A 25,611-nucleotide genomic window follows, 5' to 3' on the forward strand; every position below is an offset into this window, starting at 1 on the left:
CTTTCTTTTCTTTCTTTCTTTCTTTCTTTCTTTCTTTCTTTCTTTCTTTCTTTCTTTCTTTCTTTCTCTCTCTCTCTTTCTTTCTTTCTTTTTCTTTCTTTCTTTCTTTCTTTCTTTCCTTCCTTCTTTCTTTCTCCCCCCCCCTAAAATTTTTATTTTTTTAAACAATCTCTACGCCCAGCATGGGGCTTGAACTCACAACACCAAGATCAAGAGTCACATGTTCTACCAACTGAGCCAGCCAGGTGCTCCCATTTTGGACATTTTAAAATCAGCCCAACAGTCATTCACATATGAAGGTTTCATAATTTTGTGAAAATATTCAAAAGCATAGAAGGCTTCAAAAGATTTGTCACACAAAGACCCACATTAACAATAATTTTGTTGGGGGCACCTGGGTGGCTCAGTTGGTTCAGCATCTGTCTTCGGCTGGGTCATGATCTTGAGTCCTAGGATTGGGCTTTGCATCGTCGGGCTCCCTGCTCAGTTGGGAGTCTGCTTCTCCCTCTCCCTCTGCAGCTGCCCCTGCTTGTGCTCTCTCTCCCTCTCTTTCTCTCTCTCTCTTTGTCAAATAAATAAATAAAATCTTTAAACAAACAAACAATAATTTTGGTGAAAGTACTTAAATGGGAGGAAAAATGAATCTAGGAGTTGCTGCAACAGAAATACAAATTAAGGATAATAAAAAATCTTAGTAACTTCTATACTTACCTTTATTTTAAAAGGAAAGAAAGAAAGAAAAAGAAAGAGAGAAAGAAAGAAAGGAAGGAAGAAAGAAAGAAAGAAAGAAAGAAAACTAAGATGGAAGAAAAGAAAATTTATATTGTTATTTAACTTGCAATAAAATGTTAGATGATATCATCATGAAGGGGTTTGAGGCAGTCATAGCAAAATAATAACATGATATTAAATAAGGCAAAGTTAGGTGGGGGTTGGAGGAAGGAAAAATAAAAATAAAATAAGGCAAAGATAGTGTAAGAAAATAAGCCACAGTTCAATTTCATTTATGTTCCTAAATATGAGCAAATTGAATATATCAGTTTGTTAAAAGAATAAAAATGCTGACCAAGTAGGTGAATGCATGGATGGTTCTGCATTATGACACTGTCAGTATAATTCATAACATTATCAAGATTGAAAGGAAAAAATGATAATTTTTTTATTAAGAGGCAAACTCTTGACAAACAAGAAATATAGGAAACTTTCTTTAACCTAATAAAGAGCATCTACTACCACCCTATAGTAAACATCATATTAACGACAAAGTATTAGAAGAATTCTCAGTAAAATTAGTAAAAAAATAGAAACATCTCTTTTTTTCATTACTAATATTCACATTGATGTGATATTCAATTGAACACAATAAAATAGAAATAACAGCACAAACACTGGTAAAGGAAGTGACAGAAGTTTAATTATTTGAAGACAGGATGTTCATATAAGAACTAATAAAAGTACTGATATGAACATTCAGCAAGGTGGTTATATATTAAATCAACCTTTAAAAATCAGAAGTAGGACATCTGCTTACTGCTGTAAAAGAATATAGGTTCTGCAATTACCCTCCTACTGAAAGGACCTAGAAAACCAGACAAAAAAATAACAACTATTTTCAGACATTGGACAACAGACAGTACAAGACTATTTAAAATGAGAAAAGGGAAATGAATTAAACCTCACCATTGCCCAGGTTTTCTGCTTGGGAGCAATTTCAAGGCTGTGGTGGAGGAAAACCAAACAAAGCCCAACATCTTGCTGAGTTGAGGAGAAAAGAGTCTGGAAAGCCAAGGCAGCTAAAATTTTCAGAGCAGAGTACCTGAAGGAGGGAAAGACAAAAGTTCCAGAAATTTGCATGAAGGACTCCCTGTGTCTTTGGTTGAACACCAATGAGGAAGGGCATAGAGTAAAACCCCATAAATCTGGACAAGTACAACACCTAGAGAAAGATTACCTAGAAGCAGTAAGATAAATAATTTCCAGAGCTCACAGAAGGCTGGGAAAACCTTTGGGTTCCCACCAACTAGAGTGGAGATACTTCATCAAATACATAAAGCATTCAGTAGAGACTCAGAAGGACCACATCTTAGAAGGGAACTAAATTAGTCCTACAGTAAGGCTACTCTAGGTAATCCCTAAAAGATCTTAAAAATGAGACTTGAAAGAATCAACGAATTCACACATAATTTAAAACTGCCTTCCAGGACAAAGTCTAACACTCTAAAGAAAAATAACAAAATCCAGATTTCAACAATGTAAAACTTACAAAATCCAGCATCTGATTACTAGAGATATGAAGGGGCAGGATAATGTAACCTATAACTGGGGGGAAAATCAGTTACTAGAACACAGATCCACAAATGACAGCAATGAAGGATATGATAGATCAATATGTTAACACAGCTGTTATAAATATGTTACATATAAATATGTTCCTTAAGATTCTAAAGGAAAACATGAATATAATGGGGAAAAAAAGTGGAAGACAGAATAAAGAACCAAGAGAACTTTTGGAAGTAAAAAATGGCAGTATCTGATGGAAACAACCTGAGTATCTGCCAATGGATGAGTAGATAAAGAAGTTGCATGTGTGTGTGGTATATATGTGTGTGTGTGTGTGTGTGTGTGTGTGTGGTTACACACACACACACACGTGCGCACACTCTCATGTATGCAATGGAATATTATTCAGCCATAAGAAAGAAAGAAGTGCTGCCATTTGCAACAACATGGATGGACCTTTAGGGCATTATGCTAAGTGAAATAAGTCAGATAGAGAAAGACAAATACTGTATGATCTCACTTAAGTGTAGAATCTAAAAAGGCTGAACTCATAGAAATAGAGTAAAATGGTGGTTACTAGGGTCTGGAGGGGGGTGGGAGAAATGGGGAAATGTTGGTCAATAGAGTATGAACTTCCAATTATAAGATGAGTAAATTTTGGAGATCTAATGTACAGCCTAGTGATTATAGTTAATGGTACTGTATTATATACTTGAAAGTTGATAAGAGAGATGGTCTTAAATGTTCTCACCACACACATACAAAAAAGTAATTATGGGACAAGATGGAGGCATTAACTAATGCTACATTGGTAATCATTTTGCAATATATAAGTGTATCAAATCAACACATTGTATATCTTAAACTCACAAAATGTTGTATGTGAATTATATCTCAATAAAGTTGGAAAGAAATATATGATGGCTTACAACAAAAAAAATGCAATATCTAAATTTAAAAAAAATTCACTGGATAGTATTGAGAGAAGGTGGAACACTGAAGAAAAAAGATCAATGAACTTGAAGACATAGCAATAAAATATATCCAAAATGAAGTGCAAGCAGTCCAAATGTCCATCAGCTGATGAATGGATAAAGAAGATGTGGGGTGAGCATATATATAAGAGAATATTGTTCAGCCATAAAAAGGAATGAAATCTTGCCATTTGCAACAACACGGATAGAGCTAGAGAGTTTACATACATATATATATACCACATTTTCTTTATCCATTCATCAGCTGATGGACACCTGGCCTCTTTCCATAATATGGCTATTGTTGACAATGCTGCTATAAACATTGGGATGCATGTATTCCTTTGAATCAGTATTTTTTTATCCTTTGGGTAAATACCTAGTAATGCACTGCTGGATTGGGCAGTTCTATTTTTAACTTTTTGAGGAAACTCCATACTGTTTTCCAGAGTGCCTGCACCAGTTTGCATTCCCACCCACAGTGTAAGAGGGTTCCCTCTTCTCTGTATCCTCGCCAACGTCTGTTGTTTCCTGTTAATTTGTTAATTTTAGCCATTCTGACAGGTGGGAGGTGATATCTCATTGTGGTTTTGATTTGCATGTCCCTCATTATAAGTGATGTTAAGCATCTTTTCATCTGTCTGTTAGCCATCTGTATGTCTTCTTTGGAAAAATGTCTATTCATGTCTTCTGCCCATTTTTTAACTGGATTAGTTGTTTTTTTGGGTATTGAGTTATATAAGTTCTTTATATATTTTGGATACCAATCCTTTATCAGATATGTCATTTGCCAGTATCTTCTCCCATTCCAGAGGTTGCCTTTTAGTTTTGTTGATTGTTTCCTTTGCTGTGCAGAAGCTTTTTATCTTGATGAAGTCCCAATAGTTTACTTTTGCTTTTGTTTCCCTTGCCTAAAGCCACAACTTTATACCATTACACATCCACTAAAAAATGGTAAAATTAAGTAGACAGACACTACCAAGTATTGTAGAGGATGTGGATGGCCTAGAATTTTATACATTGTTGGTGGGAATATACTCCAATACTTTGGAAAAGTGTTTGGCACTATTATTTATTTTTATTCTTTTAAAGATTTTTATTATAAGTAATCTCTACGTGGGGCTCACAACCCTGCTCACAACTCACAACCCTGAAATTAAGAGTTGCATGCTCTACTGACTGAGCCAGCCAGGAGCCCCATTTTTTAAATAAAATTAAACATTATCTTACTATATGATCCAGGAAATCTACTCTTAGGTATTTCCCTAAGAAATGAAAACAATTGTCTACACAAAGACTTGAATGCAAAAGTTCATAGTAGCTTTATTTGTAATGGCTGAACTGGAAACAATCTAAATATCCATCAACAAGTGAATGAAGTTGGTGGCATATTCATACAATGAAATACTACTCTGCAATATAATGGAATGCATAATATGGATGCATCTCAAAAACAACTTGCTGACCAAATGAAGCCAGAAACAAAAGAGTACGTATAATTGCATTTATTTAAAACTCTAAAAAAAATTGAACCCACTGTGACAGAAAATAGATTGTGGGTTGCCTGGGGCCCATGTGGAATTGACTGAGGGGGGTCAAGAGAGTTTGTGGAGGGGTAATGAAAATATTTGGCATCTCAATTGTGCTGATGGTTACATGGGTATATAAATTTGTCAAAACTCATTGAAATGTTCACTAAAAAACGGGTGCTCATTCTATTGTATATGAACTGTACCACAATAAAATTTATTTTAAAAAAATCAGTAGCTTTCTTATATATCTGCAAAAACTAATTAGAAAATGTTATGAAAAAAATCTATCAATAAAAAACACAAAATACCTAAGAACAAAACTATGAAGATAATCTAGATCTTTCTAAAAATTATAAACACTGTAGAACTTAAGATAACACCTAAATAATTGGGGAGATGTCTCAATATTATGACGGTGCCACCTCTCCTCCAAATTAATTTATTAATTTGTTGCTAGCCAATTAAAATATTCTCAGGATTTTTCATTGAATTTGACTAGCTGATTCTAAAATTCATTTGGGAGAATAAGAGCTTAGAATGAAAAACCAAGTCAATGTAAACAAGAAGATACTGTTTTTGTAAAGGCAAAATAGTTAAAACCCTAGAATAGTGACATAGAAATACAGAAAATAGATTGGAATAAAATAGAACACAAAGTATAAAACAAATCTATGGGATTTGTTACATGATAAAATCAACATTTCAAATCAATGGGGACCAGAAAGAAGTTTTCTATAAATGGTGTTGAGACAACTACCTATTCATGTGGAAAAGAATGTAGCTAGATCCAATCCTTTCTTGATTAAAACTCTTCACAGTGTAGGGATAGAGGGTACATACCTCAATATCATAAAATCCATCTATGAAACACCCACAGCGAATATCATACTCAATGGGGAAAAAGTGAGAGCTTTCCCTCTATGGTCAGGAACATGGCAGGGATGTCCACTATCACCACTGCTATTCAACATAGTACTAGAAGTCCTAACCTCAGCAATCAGACAACAGAAAGAAATAAAAGGCATTCGAACTGGCAAAGAAGAAGTCAAATTTTCACTCTTTGAAGATGATATGATACTTTATGTGGAAAACCCAAAAGACTCCACCCCAAAACTGTTAGAACAGGAATTCAGTAAAGTGGCAGGATGTAAAATCAATGCACAGAAATCAGTGGCATTTCTATACACCAACAACAAGACAGAAGAAAGAGAAATTAAGGAGTCGATCCCATTTACAATTGCACCCAAAACCATAAGATACCTAGGAATAAATCTAACCAAAGAGGGAAAGAGTCTGTACTCAGAAAACTATAGAATACTCATGAAAGAAATTGAAGAAGACACAAAGAAATGGAGAGTTCCATGCTCATAGATTGAAAGAACAAATATTGTGAAGATGTCAATGCTACCTAGAGCAATCTACACATTTAATGCAATCCCTATCAAAATACCATCAAGTTTTTTCAAAGAAATGGAACAAATAATCCTAAAATTTGTTTGGAACCAGAAAAGACCCTGAATAGCCAGAGGAATGTTGAAAAAGAAAAGCAAAGCTGGTGGCATTTACAATTCCAGACTTCAAGCTCTATTACAAAGCTGTCATCATCAAGACAGTATGGTACTGGCACAAAAACAGGCACATAGATCAATGGAACAGAATAGAGAGCCCCAAAATGGACCCTCAAATCTATGGTCAACTAATCTTTGACAAAGCAGGAAAGAATGTCCAGTGGAAAAAAGACAGTCTCTTCAACAGATGGTGTTGGGAAAATTGGACAGCCACGTGCAGAAGAATGACACTGGACCATTTCCTTACACCACACACAAAAATAGACTCAAAATGGATGAAAGACCTAAATGTGAGACAAGAATCCATCAAAAACCTTGAGGATAACACAGGCAGCAACCTCTTCGACCTCAGCCACAGCAACTTCTTCCTAGAAACATGGCCAAAGGCAAGGGAAGCAAGGGCAAAAATGAACTATTGGGAATTCATCAAGATAAAAAGCTTCTGCACAGCAAAGGAAACAGTCAACAAAACCAAAAGACAACTTACAGAATGGGAGAAGATATTTGCAAATGACATATCAGATAAAGGGCTAGCATCCAAAATCTATAAAGAACTTATCAAACTCAACACCCAAAGAACAACTAATCCCATCAAGAAATGGGCAGAAGATATGAACAGACATTTCTGCAAAGAAGACATCCAAATGGCTAACAGACACATGAAAAAGTGCTCAACCATCACTTGGCATCAGGAAAATACAAATCAAAACCTTAGTGAGATACCACCACACACCAGTCAGAATGGCTAAAGTTAATAAGTCAGGAAACGACAGATGGTGAGGATGCAGAAAAAGGGGAACCTTTCTACACTGGTGATGCAAGCTGGTGCAGCCACTCTGGAAAGCAGTATGGAGGTTCCTCAAAAAGTCAAAAATAAAGCTATCCTATGATCCACAATTGCACTACTGGGTATTTGCCCCAAAGATACAAATGTAGTGATCTAAAGGGGTATGTGCACCCCCAGGTTTATAGCAGTAATGTCCACAATAGTCAAACTATGGAAAGAGCCTAGATGTCCATCAACAGAGGAATGGATAAAGAAGATGTGGTGTATATATATATACAATGGAATATTATGCAGCCATAAAAAATGAAATCTTGCCATTTGCAACCGTGGATGGAGCTAGAGGGTATTATGCTAGGGGAAATAAGTCAATCAGAGAAAGATAAGTATCATATCATCTCACTGATATGCGGATTTTGAGAAACAAGACAGAGGATCATAGGGGAAGGGAAGGAAAAATAAAACAAGATGAAATCAGAGAGGGAGACAAACCATAAGAGACTCTTAATCTCAGGAAACAAACTGAGGGTTGCTGGAGTGGAGGGGGGTGGGAGGGATGAGGTGGCTGGGTGATGGACACTGGGGAGGGTATGTGCTATGGTGAGCGCTGTGAATTGTGCAAGACTGATGAAGCACAGACCTGTACCCCTGAAACAAATAATATATTATATGTTAATAAAAAATTAAAAAAAGAATGCAGCTAGATCCTCACATGTAATAAACTCTAGCTATTTTAAAAGAATTTTTAAAAATTAACTTAAACATAATGAGTATAAAATATAAAAAATATATTTGTGATCATAGGTTAAAAAGGACCTTTTGAATGACACACAGAAAGACATTAAGCAGAAACAGAAATTTTGATAAATTCGATTACATTAAAAAACGCTTTGGTATAGCAAAAGCAGTTACACTCTGCCTCCCATGCCCTCATTTTTCTTTTTGATTTTCAAGGTCAAGGAATGGTTTTCTGTATTTGCTCTTCTATCTGTTGGAAATAATAAAATACCCTTTTTAGATCAAAAGAAAGGCACCATAAGCACAGTCAGATACCTAGTGGTGTACTAGGATGAGATATCTGCACACTTGTAACAAAACATTGAAATAATAAGAAAGAAAAGAATAACAGAAAAATAGAAAAAGGTTATTAAAAGGTTAGGATAAAAATACCCAAGCTCATTGATAAACACATAAATGCATATTAAAACAACAATGAAATATCATTTTTCATTTACCAGATTGGAAGAAATCATAAAAGTTTGGTAATATCAAGAATTTGCAAGGATGTGAGAGAATAACAGTTATTTTCAACTCTGCGGGTGATCGGGCAAATTGGTATGTGTTGAAGGCATTTTGATAGTATCATCAAAACTGAAAATGCACATAACCTAGGTCACTATTCTAGAAAAACTCATATTTGTGCAAAATGAGACAAATAAAATGTATTTGTAACACTGTAAATAAAATCTGGTCTTATCATAAAATGTAACACTATACAAAAATTAAACAAATGAACTACATTTTTTAAGGTGTATAATCTCCAGATTATAAAAAGGAGAAAATTGCAAAGAAAGTGATACATTCTTTGATACGATTTATATAATATGTATGTATACAGTAGATATATCCCTGGAAAACAGAGCATTATTTTACCTATTTTCATATAAATCATATGGAATGTTAATTTTACAGGTCTAGAATGGTAACATAAAACTCATAAAAGTTGTTACTTTGGGTAGGGGCATGGGCACTAGGATTTGAAGGCATGGTTAAAAGGCTTTTTCCTTTTGTCTGTAAAGTTCTAATTTTGCAAAAGTAAAATGCACATGGGTATTACTTTTATAATAATAATTAATTTTAAAGAATCCATTGCATTTGGCAGTAAGTATGTAATGGGTGAACTTTACTATACATTTGAATGGATAAGTAGAGGCAAAAGGTAAATGCATTGAAAAATTAAAATGAGTTCAGGATCTAGAGAGGGTGATTATAGACTATTATTCTGAGGAATTGGGACATGAAGGGAAATGGATAGTGGGAAAATAGATGGGACATTGGATATAGGGAAAGAGTATTTTTGTTACAATATCTATATCTATACAAAATCTCTCTCATATATGTATATAATATGTACATACAATGTATAAGGAAAAGGCCACTGAATGGGTTAAAGAGTAGAAATAGATTATCATATAGGAGAGAAGGAATAAATTGATCAAGTGAATTATCTTGCCCTAAACATTTAGGGACTATGCATGTTTGTTAATGATATGGTAGATTAAGGACATGGCTCTGCTTCTGACCAACCAATTTTCAAGGTTTTCTACCACTGTGAAAATAATTTTAATGAAAAATTTGTCTATATAATATTCTGATTATTTCGGTAATTTTAAACCCAGCATCCTTAACTGGAAATTTTGTAGAGAAAATAAGAAAAAGTTACCCCAACAGAAATCCCCATTGCCAGGGAAAATTCATAAGGAAGTGGGAAACAACAGCAGTTGAACATGCCTCCATGAGGCATGGACCAATAGCCAACCTTAAACAAACTCTCTTCATATGCCTCAAAGCCTGAAATATAAAAATAATCACATTTAGACAAACTTATAATGGCCAACAAGAAAATTATTTAAGTAAATTCTGAAATATATAGTCTTTTTTGATTAATTAGATTTTACTAAGCTAAATCTTCCAGATTATTCCACTGGGCTTGAAATGCTAATGCACCTCATTTTATATGTCAGATTGTAATTAGAAACTATTTCACATTTTATAAAACATTGTTGTATTTAAATTATTTTAAAAGACCCATTTGTCTGTAATTAAATAACTATTTCTACCTTCTTAGTCTTCCTTGTAAATAGTATAATGAAAGTAACCTATAGGTTTATTTCCATCAGTTAACTTTTAGAAATGACTTGTTTCATCAATTTAATAATTATAATAGAAAATATCAATGTGCCAAAAGAGAAAATCACTTAAAGACAGCATAACCACTAAAAAGGAGAACTTTAAAATTTTCTCATTGGTTTGATTTTTCTACTGGAGAATATAATAAATTATCACTGTCTTTATGCTGTTTTTTAGAAAGATTTTTAAATTTACTTGACAGAGAGAGAGAGAGAGTGAGCGCAGAAGCAGGGCGGAGCTGCAGAGGGAGCAGGAGAAGCAGACTCCCTGCTGAGCAGAGAGCCTGAAGTGGGGGCTCCATCCCAAGACCCTGGGATCATGACCTGAGCGGAAGGCAGATTCTTAACAGACTGAGCCGCCCAGGTGCCCCTGTCTTTATTCTCTTGTCATATTTCCACTACACTCATCTATTTGCTGTTTGAGTACTGTTATACTCATGAAGAGTCATCTTTTTAAAACCCAAATAGATTTATGATTCCTAGATATTAGCATTCTAAGAAATATTTAAAAAGATTAGCTTCTACAATAATGCAAAGGTAATCAGGCACATACTTCTGTGGGGTGTAAAATGTCACAAAACAAAAATATTACCAAAATTCTTAACCCCTCTGAAAAACAAAACAAAAGAAAAGCAAAAACAGTTTAGCAGCGCACCTTATCCTTTATTAACTGAAAAGTAAATCGTTCTCCATAGAAAAGCTGCAGCTCCGAAATAATACAAATGCTGTACAAGGGACATGTATCTCTATGCACATAATTAAAGATGAGCTCTAATAAAGATCTCACATGATTAAAGATGATCTCTAATAGAGATCTTACATCATAATAATTCTCTTCATATCAGTAATAATGGTGACCAGAAGTAGAAATTATAAGATGCCAGTATTTCTGCAAAACCCTTTTCTCTATCTTAGTTTTGCTTACAGGCTTCACTTGGAACAGCTATAATAAAAATTCTGTCTCTTTTCCTTTTTTACCAGCCTCTAATATTTAAAATATTTTTTTTGAGATATAATTAGAAATCTACCTGTGGATCGAGTCCAAGCCCAGCTTGTATTAGGATAACAGTAAGGGCAGTGTTTCTTAAAGTTGAAGACCATGTGTTATTAATATGGATGTAATTACTGAGGAATGGAACATTCCTGACAGTAAAACCAGCCAGTAACATCCCTTAAAAGAAAGAAAATAAGGCATGTCTGATTCAGCTCATTTTTCTAAGTTAGGAAAGAGAAATGTTTAATTTCCCTTCTTCAAACACACTACGTCTCATTGCTTCGGTGAAGGGTAGCTTACATACAAATAGAGGAGGCAGCATAAGTAAAGGAACGGAGTTAAGAAATGACATATCTCAAAAGGCTACAACAAATAATTCAGTATTGTTGGAACATAAAGGGCACGGATGGGAGTGGGAGAATGGGCAGGAGGGGCCAGATAATATAAAGCTAACCCCCCTGCAGCCTCCATTCCCACTGCTTTGGCAGAGTAATGCACCATATGGAAGTTTTATGAGGAAGTGACAAAATGAGTCTTGTATTTTCTGTGATGGTCTTGATGAATTAGATAGACATAAAACTGGAGGAGAGAACAATTAGAAGGCTCTGCCATAGTCCACGGAAGAGTTGGAAAACGAATAGCCTAAGCTAGGACAAGAGTGGAAGTTTTGGAGAAAAAGAAGATTCAATAAATACTTAGCAGGTGCTGAAAGGGTGTTGTGGACATAGAAAGGGTATTAGCAGTAGGATGGAGTGATTATCTCTAATGACAGTGTACTGAATATTTGGGTGTATTGAATACTTAGAAGATATGAGACACCGCTAATAGAAGTTCTTCCACTAATTTCCCTCTGTCCAGATGGAGAGTTATTTAATAATGGTAATGAAGAAATAGGATATAATACTAGTTAGGCAGATAATGCATCTATGAATATAGCTTACTCAAATAGCTTACTCAAAAACCATAAAACCTTCTTATGCCCTAATCACTATAGTATTTGAATCTTACAATTATATTTGAGTTAGGTTATCTATAGAAAAATTCAGTCTTTTCTACAATATATTTAAAATTAACTAAAAAATGTCCTATTAAACAATAAAGCAACAGGAATCATATATTGAATATATTTAAATTATTTCAAAAATATATTTCTGAAAAAAACTGTGCTCATGTGTAGAAAGAATAAATAGTTCTATAAATGAGCTATATGCATACATATACAGTAAATACATACATAAAGATCATATTACATTGAAATATTTCTAAATTATATCTATTCTGACTAGAGTATGTTCATAATTTATGTATAGTTAATTACAAAAAAAAAAATAAGAGCTAACTGTACACTTACCAAGAAGAGGTGGAATTTGAGGCACTGAAGGTATTCTAATGAATTCCAAAAGTTTCCCCCCAATAATGGCACTATAAAAGATAATTAATAGTCCAAATAAATTTCCACCTGGGAGAACTTCAGGGCCTGAGAATGACCAGACTACACACCATACCATAAAAAATGCAACTCCTGAAATATAAAAAAAAAACCATATATCTATATATCTACATAGACATAGATATATATATACAAAAGATGAATTCTATTTTATCAAATATCATATTAATAGTCCTGTATAATGAATAATACATGGCATAGACTAATTTTGCTTGCTAGTATAATTGAAGAAATATCTGTTTAACATATATTCCAAAGTCCCTATGAATTTATGGGACAAGTTTTTAACAAAGTATTATTAGTTTTTTGAGGATACTTGAAATATGTTTAATAATAAAAGACAACCAACATTCTTTTTTTATTTTTATTTGCATTTATTCTATGGAGAATTTCTCCTGGACCATAAGTTTTTGTTTCTTCAGTTTCTTCTGGGATATCTTTTTCTTCTGTGCAACCTCCTCTTCTGGTTTAGGAACAATCAGCTCTTTTTCAGTAAGGATCATCTCAATGTGGCAGGGGGAGCTCATGTTTGGGTTAATCCAACCTTGAGCCCTATAAATTCTGTGCTGTATCTTGGGGGCTTTGTTCACCTGGATGTTCTCAATGACCAGAGAATCAACATCTAAACCCTTAAGTTCAGCATTACTCTCTGAATTTTTAAGCATGTGCAGTAAAAATTCAGCACTCTTCTTGGGCCACCAACCCTGTGTCCAGCCCCACTGTTTGGCCTGGGCACACCACCACTGTAGCAATTGAATGGCACACACTGCTTCTGCAAAGTGATGTCTTTCAGATACTTGGAGGCTTTTCGGATATGCATACCCTTGATGGCCTGGGAAGTTTCACATGTGTTCTTAAAGTGAATACGCAGATTTGAATCTCTTGATTTGCATGATTTTGTAGGGTTTTCTGGGTCAGGTGAATAGCGAAACATTTTCTGACGTCACCTCAGTCCGCTTAGGGGAAGAGCCAAAGTATTATTATTTTAAAAAAATATTTAAAAGTATATGTGAGTCCTTTAAAGTGCTAAACTATTCTCATAATATAAGACATTTTAAAAATGTTATGGTAGGGCTCCTGGGTAGCTCAGTTGGTTAAGCGACTGCCTTCGGCTCAGGTCATGATCCTGGAGTCCCGGGATTAAGTCCTGCATTGGACTCCCTGCTCAGCAGGGAGTCTGCTTCTCCCTCTGACCCTCCTCCCTCTCGTGCTCTCTGTCTCTCATTCTCTGTCTCTCAAATAAATAAAATCTTCAAAAAAAATAAAAATATTATGGTAATATTATGAGATTTACTTCATTTTATATCTTAGAGTAGCTTTTGTTTCTTAAATTTCACATATGAGTGAAATCATATGGTATTTGTCTTTCTCTGACTGATTTATTTTGCTTAGCATAATACACTGAAGCTCCATCCATGTCATTGCAAATGGCAAGATTTCATTCTTTTTGATGGCTGATTAATTTTATATATATATAATTATATATATATGGAAGATGTGATATATACATATATATCACATATATATCACATCTTCCTTATCCATTCATCAGTTGATGGACATTGGGCTCTCTCCATAGTTTGGCTATTGTTGATAATGCTGCTGTAAACATTAGGGTGCATGTACCCCTTCGAACCTGTATTTTTGTATTCTTTGGGTAAATACTTAGTAATGTAATTGCTGGATTGTAGGGTAGTTCTATTTTCAACTTTTTGAGGAACCTCCATACTGTTTTCCAGAGTGGATGCACCAGTTTTGCATTTCCATCAACAGTGCAAGAGTATTCTCCTTCTCTGCTTCCTCGTCAACACCTCTTGTTTCTTGTGTGTTGTTAATTTTAGACATTCTGACAGGTGTGAGGTAGTATCTCATTGTGGTTTTGATTTGTACTTCCCTGAGAGAAGCATTTATTCCAAAAAAAAAAAAAAAAACCCCAGGGTTTTGGGTAGGACTGGTGAAAGTCTGAGGCCTTCCTGCCTGGGATTGCTATTACTCCTCCCCCCGTTTTCCCTCACTTACTTCATTTGGGGAAAACTTTAGTTTTACCATCATGGACCTAGATTAAAAACAAGCTGCTTTGTTGCCAGAGGAGGTGGAGCAGATTTGATATGGAGTGGAGGGAGAAAACCCTGACTTTGCTGGCTAAAAATGGCAGATTGGTTTCAGAATTAGCAGAAAAAAACATGCAGTGGTGCTAGTTTGAGGTTGCAATTCAAGTTGATATGAGTAACAGATAAGCTAAAAATTTAACTGGGAGATCTTAGATATGACAGATTCAGAAAGGTTGAGGGTAAGTTCTCCACATATCTATGGCTGATTGGGAAAGTATGCAAGTGTAGAGAAGACTCCAGAGAGTATGGCAAAAAGTAAAAAAAAAAAAAAAAATAATGTGAGACTTGATTACCAGCAGCAATTTTGAATGCCTTCTTCAACCCACCTACCGATCACTTGGCAGAGGATAGAAGCCTTAATGGCTTAAACACAATGTCTCCCCTAAATCATTAGGTGACTATTAAGCTATGCAGACAAAAGAGAAACCCTTAGGAAGACAGGCTAAAAACAAATAAAAACTAAGAGACATCAGCTGCTGCAAAACATGGGTCAGAATGATTCCCCCAATTTAAGTACATGCAAATTACCCAAACAACAACAACAACCTTAAGAAAATATAACTGAATTCAAAGTTGCCATAGTGTGTAACTAAAATGTTTCATTTTCAACTTAAACTTACTAGACATGCAAAGAAATGAGAACATACAACCCATATTCAGAAAAAAAAAAGCAGTCAATAGACAATGAGTAAATGAATCCAGGTGTTGGATTAACAAAGTTTTCAGAACATCCATTTTAAATATGTTCACATAACGAAAATGCAACAATGTGTCATTTAATAAAGAATATCAATAAAGAGATACAATTTATTTAAAAATGGAAATCTGGAATTGAAATGTACAACAATTGAAATGAAAAGTTGACTAGAGAGGCTCAACTGTTTTTGAGCTTGTGAAAGAAAATATCAGTGAACTTGAATATAAATCAATAGAGATTAATTAGAAAAACTAAAGGAAAAAAGGAATAAAGAAAAATGAACAGAGCCTCAGACACCTATGGGATACTATCAAGAGTACTAACATATGCATAAAAGAAGTCCCAGGAAGAGAAGAGGAAGATATAAAGGGGCAGAAACATATTTGAAAATATAGTGTCTGAAAACCTCTCAAAGTTAATAAAAAACATTAATTTATAGATGTAAGAAGCTCAACAAATCCCAAGTAGAATAAGCACAAGAGATCCTCACCTAGAGACATCATCATCATCATCAAATTGCTAACAACAAAAGTCAAAAGGAAAATCTTGGAAGTATCAAGAAAATGTCTCATCATGTACAGGGGAACAACAATGCAATTAACAGCAGCATTTTCACCAGAAAAAAAAAAAGCCAAAAGGCAGTGGAGTGACATTTCAAAGTGCAAAAAAGGGGGCACCTGGGTGGCTCAGTCAGTTGAGCCTCTGACTCTTGATCTTGGCTCAGGTCTTGATCTCAGGGTTGTGAGTTCAATTCCTTCACCGGGCTCCACACTGGGCACGGAGCCTACTTAAAAAAAAAAAAAAAAAAAAGTGCAGAAAAAAACCTGTCAATCAAGAATTCAATATGTAGTAAAACTATTCTTCAAAGTGAAGCTGAAATACATTCCCAGACAAACAAAAATAGAAAAAATTCACCCCCACTAATGAAATACTAAAGAAAATGCTTTAAGTTGAAAGGAAATGACACAAGATGGTGATTTGGATCAATAAGAAGCAATAAAAGGCAGTGGAAATGGTAAATAAATATCTAAGTATAGAAGATTGTGTGTATGTATACATATATATGCATGTATACATATATATATACATATATATACACACATACATTTTTAAAAAGTTAAGATTATTAAGAGCAATAAGTATAACAAAATAAATATCTAGGTATAAAAGATTGTATATATATGTATATATATATATTCATTTAAAAAAGCTAAGATTATTAAGAGCAGTAAGTATAACAAAATATTGTTGAGTCTATAGCATATAGAGGTCTATTGGCTCAAAGCTACTATATAACACAGGAATTAAGTCAATATTAAATTGAAGTAGATTGTGAAAAGTTGAAGATAATTATTATAATCCACAGAGAAATCACTAAAACTAAAAACCTCTAAAATATAACTAAAAAATCAACAGGGAAATTGAAATAGTGCACCAACAATATTTGGTTAGCACAAAAGAAGCAGTAAAGAATGAAGAGAAAAACAAAAGACATGACACTTATAGAAAACAAATAACAAGATGGTAGACATAAGTCCAACTATATCAGTAATTATGTGTAATGTGAATGGTCAAAAGGCAAAGATTATCTTACTGGGTTTAAAAAAAAAAGCAAGATCCAACTATTTGGTGTCTACAAGGAACATACTTTGGATGAAACAGATAGGCTGAAAGTAAAAAGATGAAAAAGATATATTATGCAAACAATAATCATGAGTCAAAGAAGTAAACATAAGGGGACTTAGAACATATCTTAAAGTGAATAAAAATGAAAACACAGCATATCAATATTAATAGGATGTGGTGGGCACAGATGGAAATGTATAGCTTTAAAAATATTAGAAAGAGGGGCGCCTGGTGGCTCAGCCGTTAAGCGTCTGCCTTCGGCTCAGGTCATGATCCCAGGGTCCTGGGATCCAGCCCCACATCAGGCTCCCTGCTCAGCAGGAAGCCTGCTTCTCCCTCCCCCCTCCCCCTGCTTGTGTTCCCTCTCTCGCTGTCTCTCTCTCTGTCAAATAAATAAAATCTTTAAAAAAATATATTAGAAAGAATTACCTAAAATTGACAATAAAAATTTCCACCTTAACAACTTACAAAAAGAGAAGTAAATCAAACCAAAAGTAAGTAGAATGCATGAAATAAAAAAGATTGAAGGGGAAATTATTAAATAGAAAACAAAAACATTAGAGAAAACCAATGAAATAAAAATTAATTATTTGAGATCAATAAAATAGATGTCTTTAGCTAGACTGACAAAGGAAAAAGAAGGTACAAATGACCAAAATCGGGAATTAAAGAGGAAACATCACTTTAGACCTTAGAGAAATTAAAATAATGCAAAGGAAATACTGTAAACAACTTCAAGCTAAAAAATTAGACAACTAGATAAAATAGACAAATTCTGAGAAAGATACAAATTACCAAAACTGATTCAAGAAGAAAGGAAAATAGAAATACCATACGATCCAACAATTCTGCTTCTGAGTATTTATCCAAAGAAAATAAAAACAATAAGTCAAAAATATATATGCACCCTCCTCATGTTCACTGCAGCATTATTTACAATAACCAAGATAGGGAAACAACGTAAGTATCCATTTAAGGGCGAACGGATAAATTGTGGTATATATATATACAATGGAACATTTTTCAGTCATAAAAAAGAAAAATCTTGGGGTGCCTGGCTGGCTCAGTTGGTGGAGCATGTGACTCTTGATCTCTTGGCATTGTGAGTTCGAGCCCCATGTTGGGTGCAGAGATTACTTAAAAATAAAATCTTAAAAAAAAGAAAGAAAAGAAAGGAAAAGAAAAAGCTCTTGCCATTTGAGACAACATGGATGGGCCTTGAAGGTATTATGCTAAGTGAAATAAGTCAGACAATGTAAGACAAATATTGCATGCTCACCTATACATGGAATCTACAAATCAAGCTTATAGATACAGAGATACAACTGGTGGTTGCCAGAGGCAGGGATGGGAGGTTCGCAAGACAGGTGAAGGGGGTCAGAATTACAAACTTCCATTTAGAAAATAAATATGTTATTGGGATGTAATGTACTGCATGGTGACTATAGTTAATGATACTGTATTATATATTTGAAAGTTGCTAAGAGAGTAGATCTTAAAATTTATCATTACAAGAAAAAAAAGGTTTCTATGTATGATGATGGAAGTTTACTAGACTTATTGTGGTGATCATTTTGTAATATATACAAATATAGAATCATTATATTGTGCACCAAAACTAATATAAGGTTATATGTCAACTATACCTCAATTTAAAAAAAGAAGCCAAATTGAGACACTTTCAGACAAAAGCTGAAAGAATGCTAGAAGACTTATACTACAAAAAACACTACAAGAAATTTTTTAAACTGAAGGGAAAGAATTCCACATGAAAATTCAGATTGCCAGAAAGAAATGGAGAGAACCAGAGAATGTAAATATGTGGACAAATATGAGACTTTTTTTAACTTAAAAAAAAAGACTTTTGACTTTTTAAAAGCAAATGTAGAAGAATATATATATATGCATATATATATATATAAATGTAGAAATAAAAATAAGAATGTAGAAGTGAAAATATATATAAATCTAGCACAGAGGGCAGAGGAGGGATAAATAAAGTCATATTGCTGTAAGGCTCTTCTATATTGATGTGAATGATGACCACAGGATATGTAGGTTTACAGTACGTCTTGTAGTTGGGTAGTGTTAGTTCTCTAGCTTTTAATTTTTCTCCTTTGATACTATGTTGGCTCTTCTTAGTCTTTTGCCCCTCTATATAAACCTCAGAATGAGTCTGTGGGCATCCACAAAGTAACTTGTTGGGATTTTGATTGGGGTTGTGTTGAATCTATGGATCAAGTTGGAAAGAATTGACATCTTGACAATATTGAGTCTTCCATGAACAAGGAAAATCTGTGCATTGATTTAGTTCTTTTTTGATTTCTTTCACTAGTTTTGCAGTTTTCCTCGTGTAGATCTTGTACATATTTTGTTAGATATATACCTAGGTATTTTATTTTTAGGGATACTAATGTAAATTGTAATGTATTTTTAATTTCAAATTCCATTTGTTCACTGTTGGTACATATGAAAATAACTGACTTTTGTATATTAACCTTTTATCCTGCAATCTTGTTATACTTGCTTATTTGTTGTCCCTGGAGTTTTCTTGTAGTTTTTTAAATTTTCTACACAATCAGGTCATTTATGAGGAAGGGCAGTTTTATTTCTTCCTTCCAATCTGTATACTTTGTTTTTGCTTTTCTTATTGTGTTAGCTAGGACTTCTAGTACAATATTGAAAAGAAGTAGTGAGAGAGGGTATCCTTGTCTTATTCCTGATCTTAGTGGGAAAGCTTCTAGTTTCTCATCATTTAGTATGATGGTGGCTGTAGATTTTTAGTTGATTTTTTTTATCAAGTTAAGGAAGTTTCCCTCTATCTGTAAATTATGATGGATGTTGGATTTTGTCAAATGTTTTTCCCGCACCTATTATTATGATATGATTTTTCTTCTTTAGCCTGTTCATGTTATGGATTACAATCATTCATTTTCAAATATGAACCAACCTTTCATACCTAGAATAAATCTCACATGGATGTAGGATGTATAATTCTTTTTATACTTGTTGATTCATTAATATTTTGTTGAGGATTTCTGCTTCTGTGTTTATCAGGGATATTGGTCTGTAGTTTTCTTTTTTGTAATGTCTTTGATTTGGGTATGAGGCTAATGCTGACCTCATAGAATGATTTGGGAACTATCCCTCTGCTTCTATCTTTGGGATGAGATTGTAGAGAATTGGTATAATTTCTTTCTTAAATGTTTGGTAAGATTCACCAGTGAAGCCATTTAGGTCTGGTGCTTTTTATTTTGGGAGGTTATTAATTATTGATTCAATTTATTTAATAGATATATTCCTATTCAGATTGTCTATTTCTTCTTGAGTATATTTTGGCAGATTGTGCTTTTCAAGGAATTGGTCCATTTCTTCTCGATTATCAAATTTGTGGGCTAAGGGATGTTCACAGTATTCCTTTATTATCTTTTTAAGGTCCATGGGATCTGTAGTGATGTTCCCTCTTTAATTTCTGATATTAGTGGATTATGTCTTCTTTATGTTTTTCTTAGCCTCGCTAGAGGCTTATAGAGGGTATCAATCTTAGAAAAGAACCAGCTTTTGGTTTCATTGATTTTTTGCTATTTTTTAAAATTTCAATGATAGCTGCTCTAATTTTTGCTATTTCTTTTCTTCTGTTTACTTTGGGTTTAATCTGCTCCTTTTTCAGATTTCCTAATATGGAAGCTCAGAAGGTTGATTTTAGATCTTTGTTCTTTTCTAAAATGTGCATTCAATGCTATAAATATTCCTCTAAGCACTCCTTTCACTGCATCCCACAAATTTTCATAAGTTGTATTTTCATTTTCATTTAGTTCCAAATATTTTAAAATATCACTTGAGGTTCCCATGTATTATTTAGAAATGTATTGTTTAATCTCCAAGTATTTTAGGATTTTCCAGCTGCCTTTCTTTTGAATTTTAGTTTAAATCCTTTATGGTCTGAGGGATACACTGTAAAATTTTTATTCTTTAGATTTATTAAGGTGTTTTGTATGTGTATGACAGAATTGGTCTACCTTAGTGAATGTTCCATGTGAGCTTGAGAATAATGCATATTATGCTATTGTTAGATGAAGTAGTCTATAAGTGTTCATTATATCCTATTGATTGATGGTGTTGTTGAGTTCAACTATGTCCTTACTGATTTTCTGCCTGCTGGATCTGCACTTTTCTGAGAGACTGTTGGAAGTCTCTATAATTGTGGATTCACATATTTCTTCTTGCCATTCTTTCATTTTTTGCTTCATGTAAATTGACACATGGGAACATGTCTGTTGTCAGACATATATACACATTAGGGATTATCATGTCTTCCTGGGAACTGGCTCCTTTATCATTATGTAATACCTTTCTTTATCCCTGATAATATTCCTTACTCTGAAGTCTGCTGTCTGAACTTAATATTTCATCTTTCTTTTACTTAGTGTTTACATGGTATATCTTTGTTCATCCCTTCACTTTCATGTGTCTTTATATTTAAAGTGGTTTCTTATAGAGAACATATATCTGGCTCTAGGGTTTTTAAAAAATATTTATTTATTTATTTTTAGAATTTTAAAAAATTATTATATTCAATTAGCCAGCATATAGTACATCATTAGTTTTTGATGTAGTGTTCAACGATTCATTAGTTGCGTATAACACCCAGTGCTCATCACAATATGTGCTCTCCTTAATACCCATCACCCGGTTACCCCATCCCCCGATCCCCCTCCCTTCTGTAACCCTCAGTTTGGTTCCTAGGGTCTAGAGTCTCTCATGGTTTGTCTAGGTTTTTTGATACACTCTGACAATCTGTCTTTTATTGGTGTGTTTAACCACTGACCTCTAACTATCAATATAGTTAGATTAATATCCACCATGTTTGTTACTATTCACTATTTATTGCCCCTATTTTTTGTTTCTGTTTTTTGTCTTCCATTCTTTCTTACCCTTTGTGCCAATTAACTGATCATTTTATATGCTTCCATTTTCTCTCCTTTCTTAGCATATCAGTTATACTTATCTTTTCATTTTCTTTTTAGGGGTTGCCCTAGAGTTTGCAATATACATTTTCAACTAATCCAAGTCCATTTTCAAATAACACTACCACTTCATGGGTAGTGCAAGTACCTTATAAAAACAAAATATTCCTAATTCCTTCTTCCTGTTTCTTGTATCATTGCTTTCATTCATTTCACTTATGTATTAGCTATAATCAGTGAATATATTTTTGCTATTATTGTGAACTGTTATCTGTTCAATCATTTAAGAATATTAAAAACATGTTCTTGTTTTACCATCACTTATTCCTTCTCTGATGCTCTTCCTTCTTTATGTAAATCTGGGTTTCTGACCTACATAATTTTTTTCTCTCTGAAGAACTTCTTCTAACATTTTGCAAGGCAGATTTACTGGTTTGATTTTTGTTGGTCTGAGAAACTCTTTTTCTCCTTCACTTTTCTTTTTTAATTTGGGGGTGAGGGACAGAGGAAGAGAGAGAGGGAAAGAATCTTAAGCAGGCTCCATGCCCAGCACGGAGCCTGATGTGAGGCTCAATCTCACAACCCTGAGATCATGACCTCAGATAAAAAAATCAGACACTTAACGGACTGAGCCACCCGGGAATCCCTCTTCTAAACTTTTGAATGATGATTTTGTAGCGTACAGAATTTTAGGCTGGTGTGTTGTTGTTTTTGTCTCAACACTTTAAATACTTCACTTCACTTTCTTTTTGCTTGCATTGTTTCTGCAGATAAGTCAGATATAATTTTTATCTTTGCTACCCTATCAGTAAAGTGTTATTTCCTCCTCTGGCTTCTTTCAAGATTTTTAAAAATCTTTGATTTCCTGTAGGTTGAATATGATATACTCAGGTGTAGTATTTTTGTTTGTTTTTTGGTATTTATCCTGCTTGGAATTCTCTGAGCTTCCTGGGTCTGTGGTTTTCTGTCTGACATTAATTTGGGGGAAATTCTCACCACTATTGTTTTAAATATTTCTTTAGCTGCTTTTTCTCTTCTTTTCTGCTATTCCCATTACTTTTATTTTAAGATTTTATTTATTTATTTGACACAGAGAGAGAGATAGTGAGAGCAGGAACACAAGCAGGGGGAGTGGGAGAGGGAGAAGCAGGCTTCCTGCTGAGAAGAGAGCTGATGTGGGACTCGATCCCAGGACCCTGGGATCATGACCTGAGCTGAAGGCAGACGCTTAATGAATGAGCCACCCAGGTGCCCCATTCCCAATACGTTTTATAGTTGTCCCACAGTTCTTGTATATTCTGTTCCTTTTTTTCATTCTTTTCTTCCTCCTTACTTTTCAGCATTGGAAGTTCCTATTGACAGATCCACAAGCTCAAGAGATTCTTTCATCAGCTCTGTACAGTCTATTAATGAATCCATCAAAGACATTCATTTGAATAAGTGTTTTTTAATTTCTTTAGCATTTCTTCTCTCTGCTTATATTACCTTTCCATTCTTACATGTTTACTTTTCCATTGGAGCCCTAAGTATATTAGTCATAGTTGTTTTAAATTCACATTCTGATAATTCCAACATTCCTGCAATATCTGGGTCTAGTGATGCTTTGTCTCTTCAAACTGTGTATTTGTTTTGTTTTGTTTTTTGCCTTTTAATACATCTTATATATTTTTGCTTAAAAGTGAATATATCATCCTAGGTAAAAAACCTTTGGTAATATAGTGGTAAGTTGTGGGGGAAGGGGAAGACTTCTATAGCGTTCTGAATCAGTCTTTAGTGAGCCTGTGCTCCTGGGCTGTGAACCTCACAAGTGCCTCTCAGTATTTTTTTTTTCCTACCCCATTAGGTTTTATAAGATGGCTAGTGGAGGTTATATAGAGGGGGCAAGTGTTGGTTATTTCTCCTTTCCCACGTCAGTTTGGTTCTGATAAAATCCCCATAGGTTAGGTTCTGATAAAACAGTTTCTCTTTAGGGAAGGTATTCTTAAGAAGAGTAGAAAGCTCTGGTATACTGCATATAATTACTTCCCTCTCCCCACCCCACACCCCCCCCCCCCGGCCAGATGGCTCCTGGAGGTAAAACTCAGAAAAGTATGTTTCCCACACCATGACTGGTCTACCCTCCCCCCCCAGACTTGTCCACACTGAGTCTCTAGCCAATTTATCAATTACAATTTAGGTTTACCTACCCTAGTACTGGTTCCTGCAGAGGTTTCTACTCTGATAAGTTATGATTCTCTGTATCCACATACTGTGTCCAATTTTGGGGGCAGGTATTTGCCCTCTAACCTTACTTCTTTGGTGGAACTAAGAAGAGTTGTTAATTTTTCAGTTTGTTCAGCTTTTTATATGTTAAGGTAGAGGGATGATGCTGGACCAGAAATTGGAAGTGTCTGGGATATTATTTTTGAGTCCTAAACTTTCAAGACTGCTTACTTCATAACAATGATGACAAGATTTTAATGGAGAAATTCTGGCCCTAAGATTATGTGAAAATCATAGTTGGATGTATAATAAAGCTTTCCGTTTTTTATTTAAAGGAAAAACAACTTTATGAAAATAGTTATAAAGTACCTTTTATTGAAAATAAAGTATCTTTATTGAAAGTAAACTTAAAAGAAACAAAAAAGGAATAATAGCCTAAAACCCAGACCTATTCCCCTAGAATATCTATTTCTTTGGAACTAGGCAAGCTATCACCTGAGTCAAAAACATAAATAGTGTGATTAAAAGTGATGAGACTGATTTCTACATGTGGTTGAGAGTTTAGATTTCTTACTAAATTAACTTATATGCACTATGGGATTGGTGAATTAAATATGATTTATAGAGAAACTGTAGCTCTATCTCCATTATCTAGAACATATGCTATTATCTAGAGAATATGTTTTAAGAGTTTCTTTAGTGAATGTAGGGTGTATGGGTGTGTGTGTGTGTGTGTGTGAGAGACAGAGATAAGACACAGACAGACAGATGGAGATGGAGACAGAGAGACAGAGACAGAAAAAGAGAATACAAGGATATACACCCCCCAAGATAGAAACATGGAAGGTCCTTTTCCTATAAATTTCTCTAAATTTGAAAAATCAAAAATGAAAGAAAACAAAGGGGAAAACCAGTTAGAGAACCAAGTATGTTTATAGTATCAATACTCGTGTTATAAAACTCCTAAATTAGTTTCTGAGCAAACTGCAGTTCTCAATCTCAGTGGATAATCTTTTGTGACCAATACATTTTCCTCTCCTCACAGGCCCTGACCCCACTCCTAACAATTGCTGTATAGACAATGCCCACTATATAGAAAGTGGGAATTGTGCATGTAAGATCTATGTGTAGACATTATATTTACAAAGGAGTCCAATCACTTTACACTGTCAGATGTTCAAGTTCAGCTTTAGAACCTTAAAAATATTGATGTTAATTAAAAAGTAACTTTTACTAAAGGAAAAATCAATTAATAAAATTTGGTTTCAAAAGTTTAAAGTTAGCAAGCAGCAAATGGAGCAAAATTTTAGGGGTGCCTGAGGGCTCAGTCGGTCACAAGTGTCCAGCTCTTGGTTTCTGCTCAGGTCATGAGGTCACGAGATCAAGTCCTGCATCAGGCTTTGCACTCAGTGCAGAGTCAGCTTGAGACTTTCTCTCTCCCTTTTCCTCTTCCCCTCCCCCAGCTTGCACATGTGCACTCTTGCTCTCCCTCTCGATAAATAAAAATCTTAAAAAAA

The 25,611-nt window shown here is 34.3% G+C and overlaps 1 protein-coding gene across 10 annotated transcripts in view; it reads right to left on the reverse strand.

Annotated features, from left to right (window-relative positions):
* Positions 1–25,611, reverse strand: part of SLC9B1 (solute carrier family 9 member B1) — a 66,600-nt gene that overhangs the window by 16,770 nt on the left and 24,219 nt on the right. For 5 of the 10 annotated variants that reach the window (XM_073892045.1, XM_073892046.1, XM_073892043.1 and 2 more), the window contains 3 exons: positions 12,393–12,563; positions 11,076–11,218; positions 9,582–9,709 (listed from right to left, as the gene is read on the reverse strand). In XM_073892045.1, coding sequence (XP_073748146.1) covers positions 9,582–9,709; positions 11,076–11,218; positions 12,393–12,563 — 442 coding nt within the window. Of the gene's footprint in view, positions 1–9,581; positions 9,710–11,075; positions 11,219–12,392; positions 12,564–15,976; positions 16,087–25,611 lie in introns of all 10 variants that reach the window. The other 5 variants (XM_073892050.1, XM_073892051.1, XM_073892052.1 and 2 more) reach the window with 3 other exon arrangements.

Source organism: Callorhinus ursinus, unplaced genomic scaffold, assembly GCF_003265705.2.
Source record: "Callorhinus ursinus isolate GAN/ISIS: 27379988/994484 unplaced genomic scaffold, GSC_fseal_2.0 scaffold4, whole genome shotgun sequence".
In the NCBI taxonomy this organism is placed as follows: domain Eukaryota; kingdom Metazoa; phylum Chordata; class Mammalia; order Carnivora; family Otariidae; genus Callorhinus; species Callorhinus ursinus.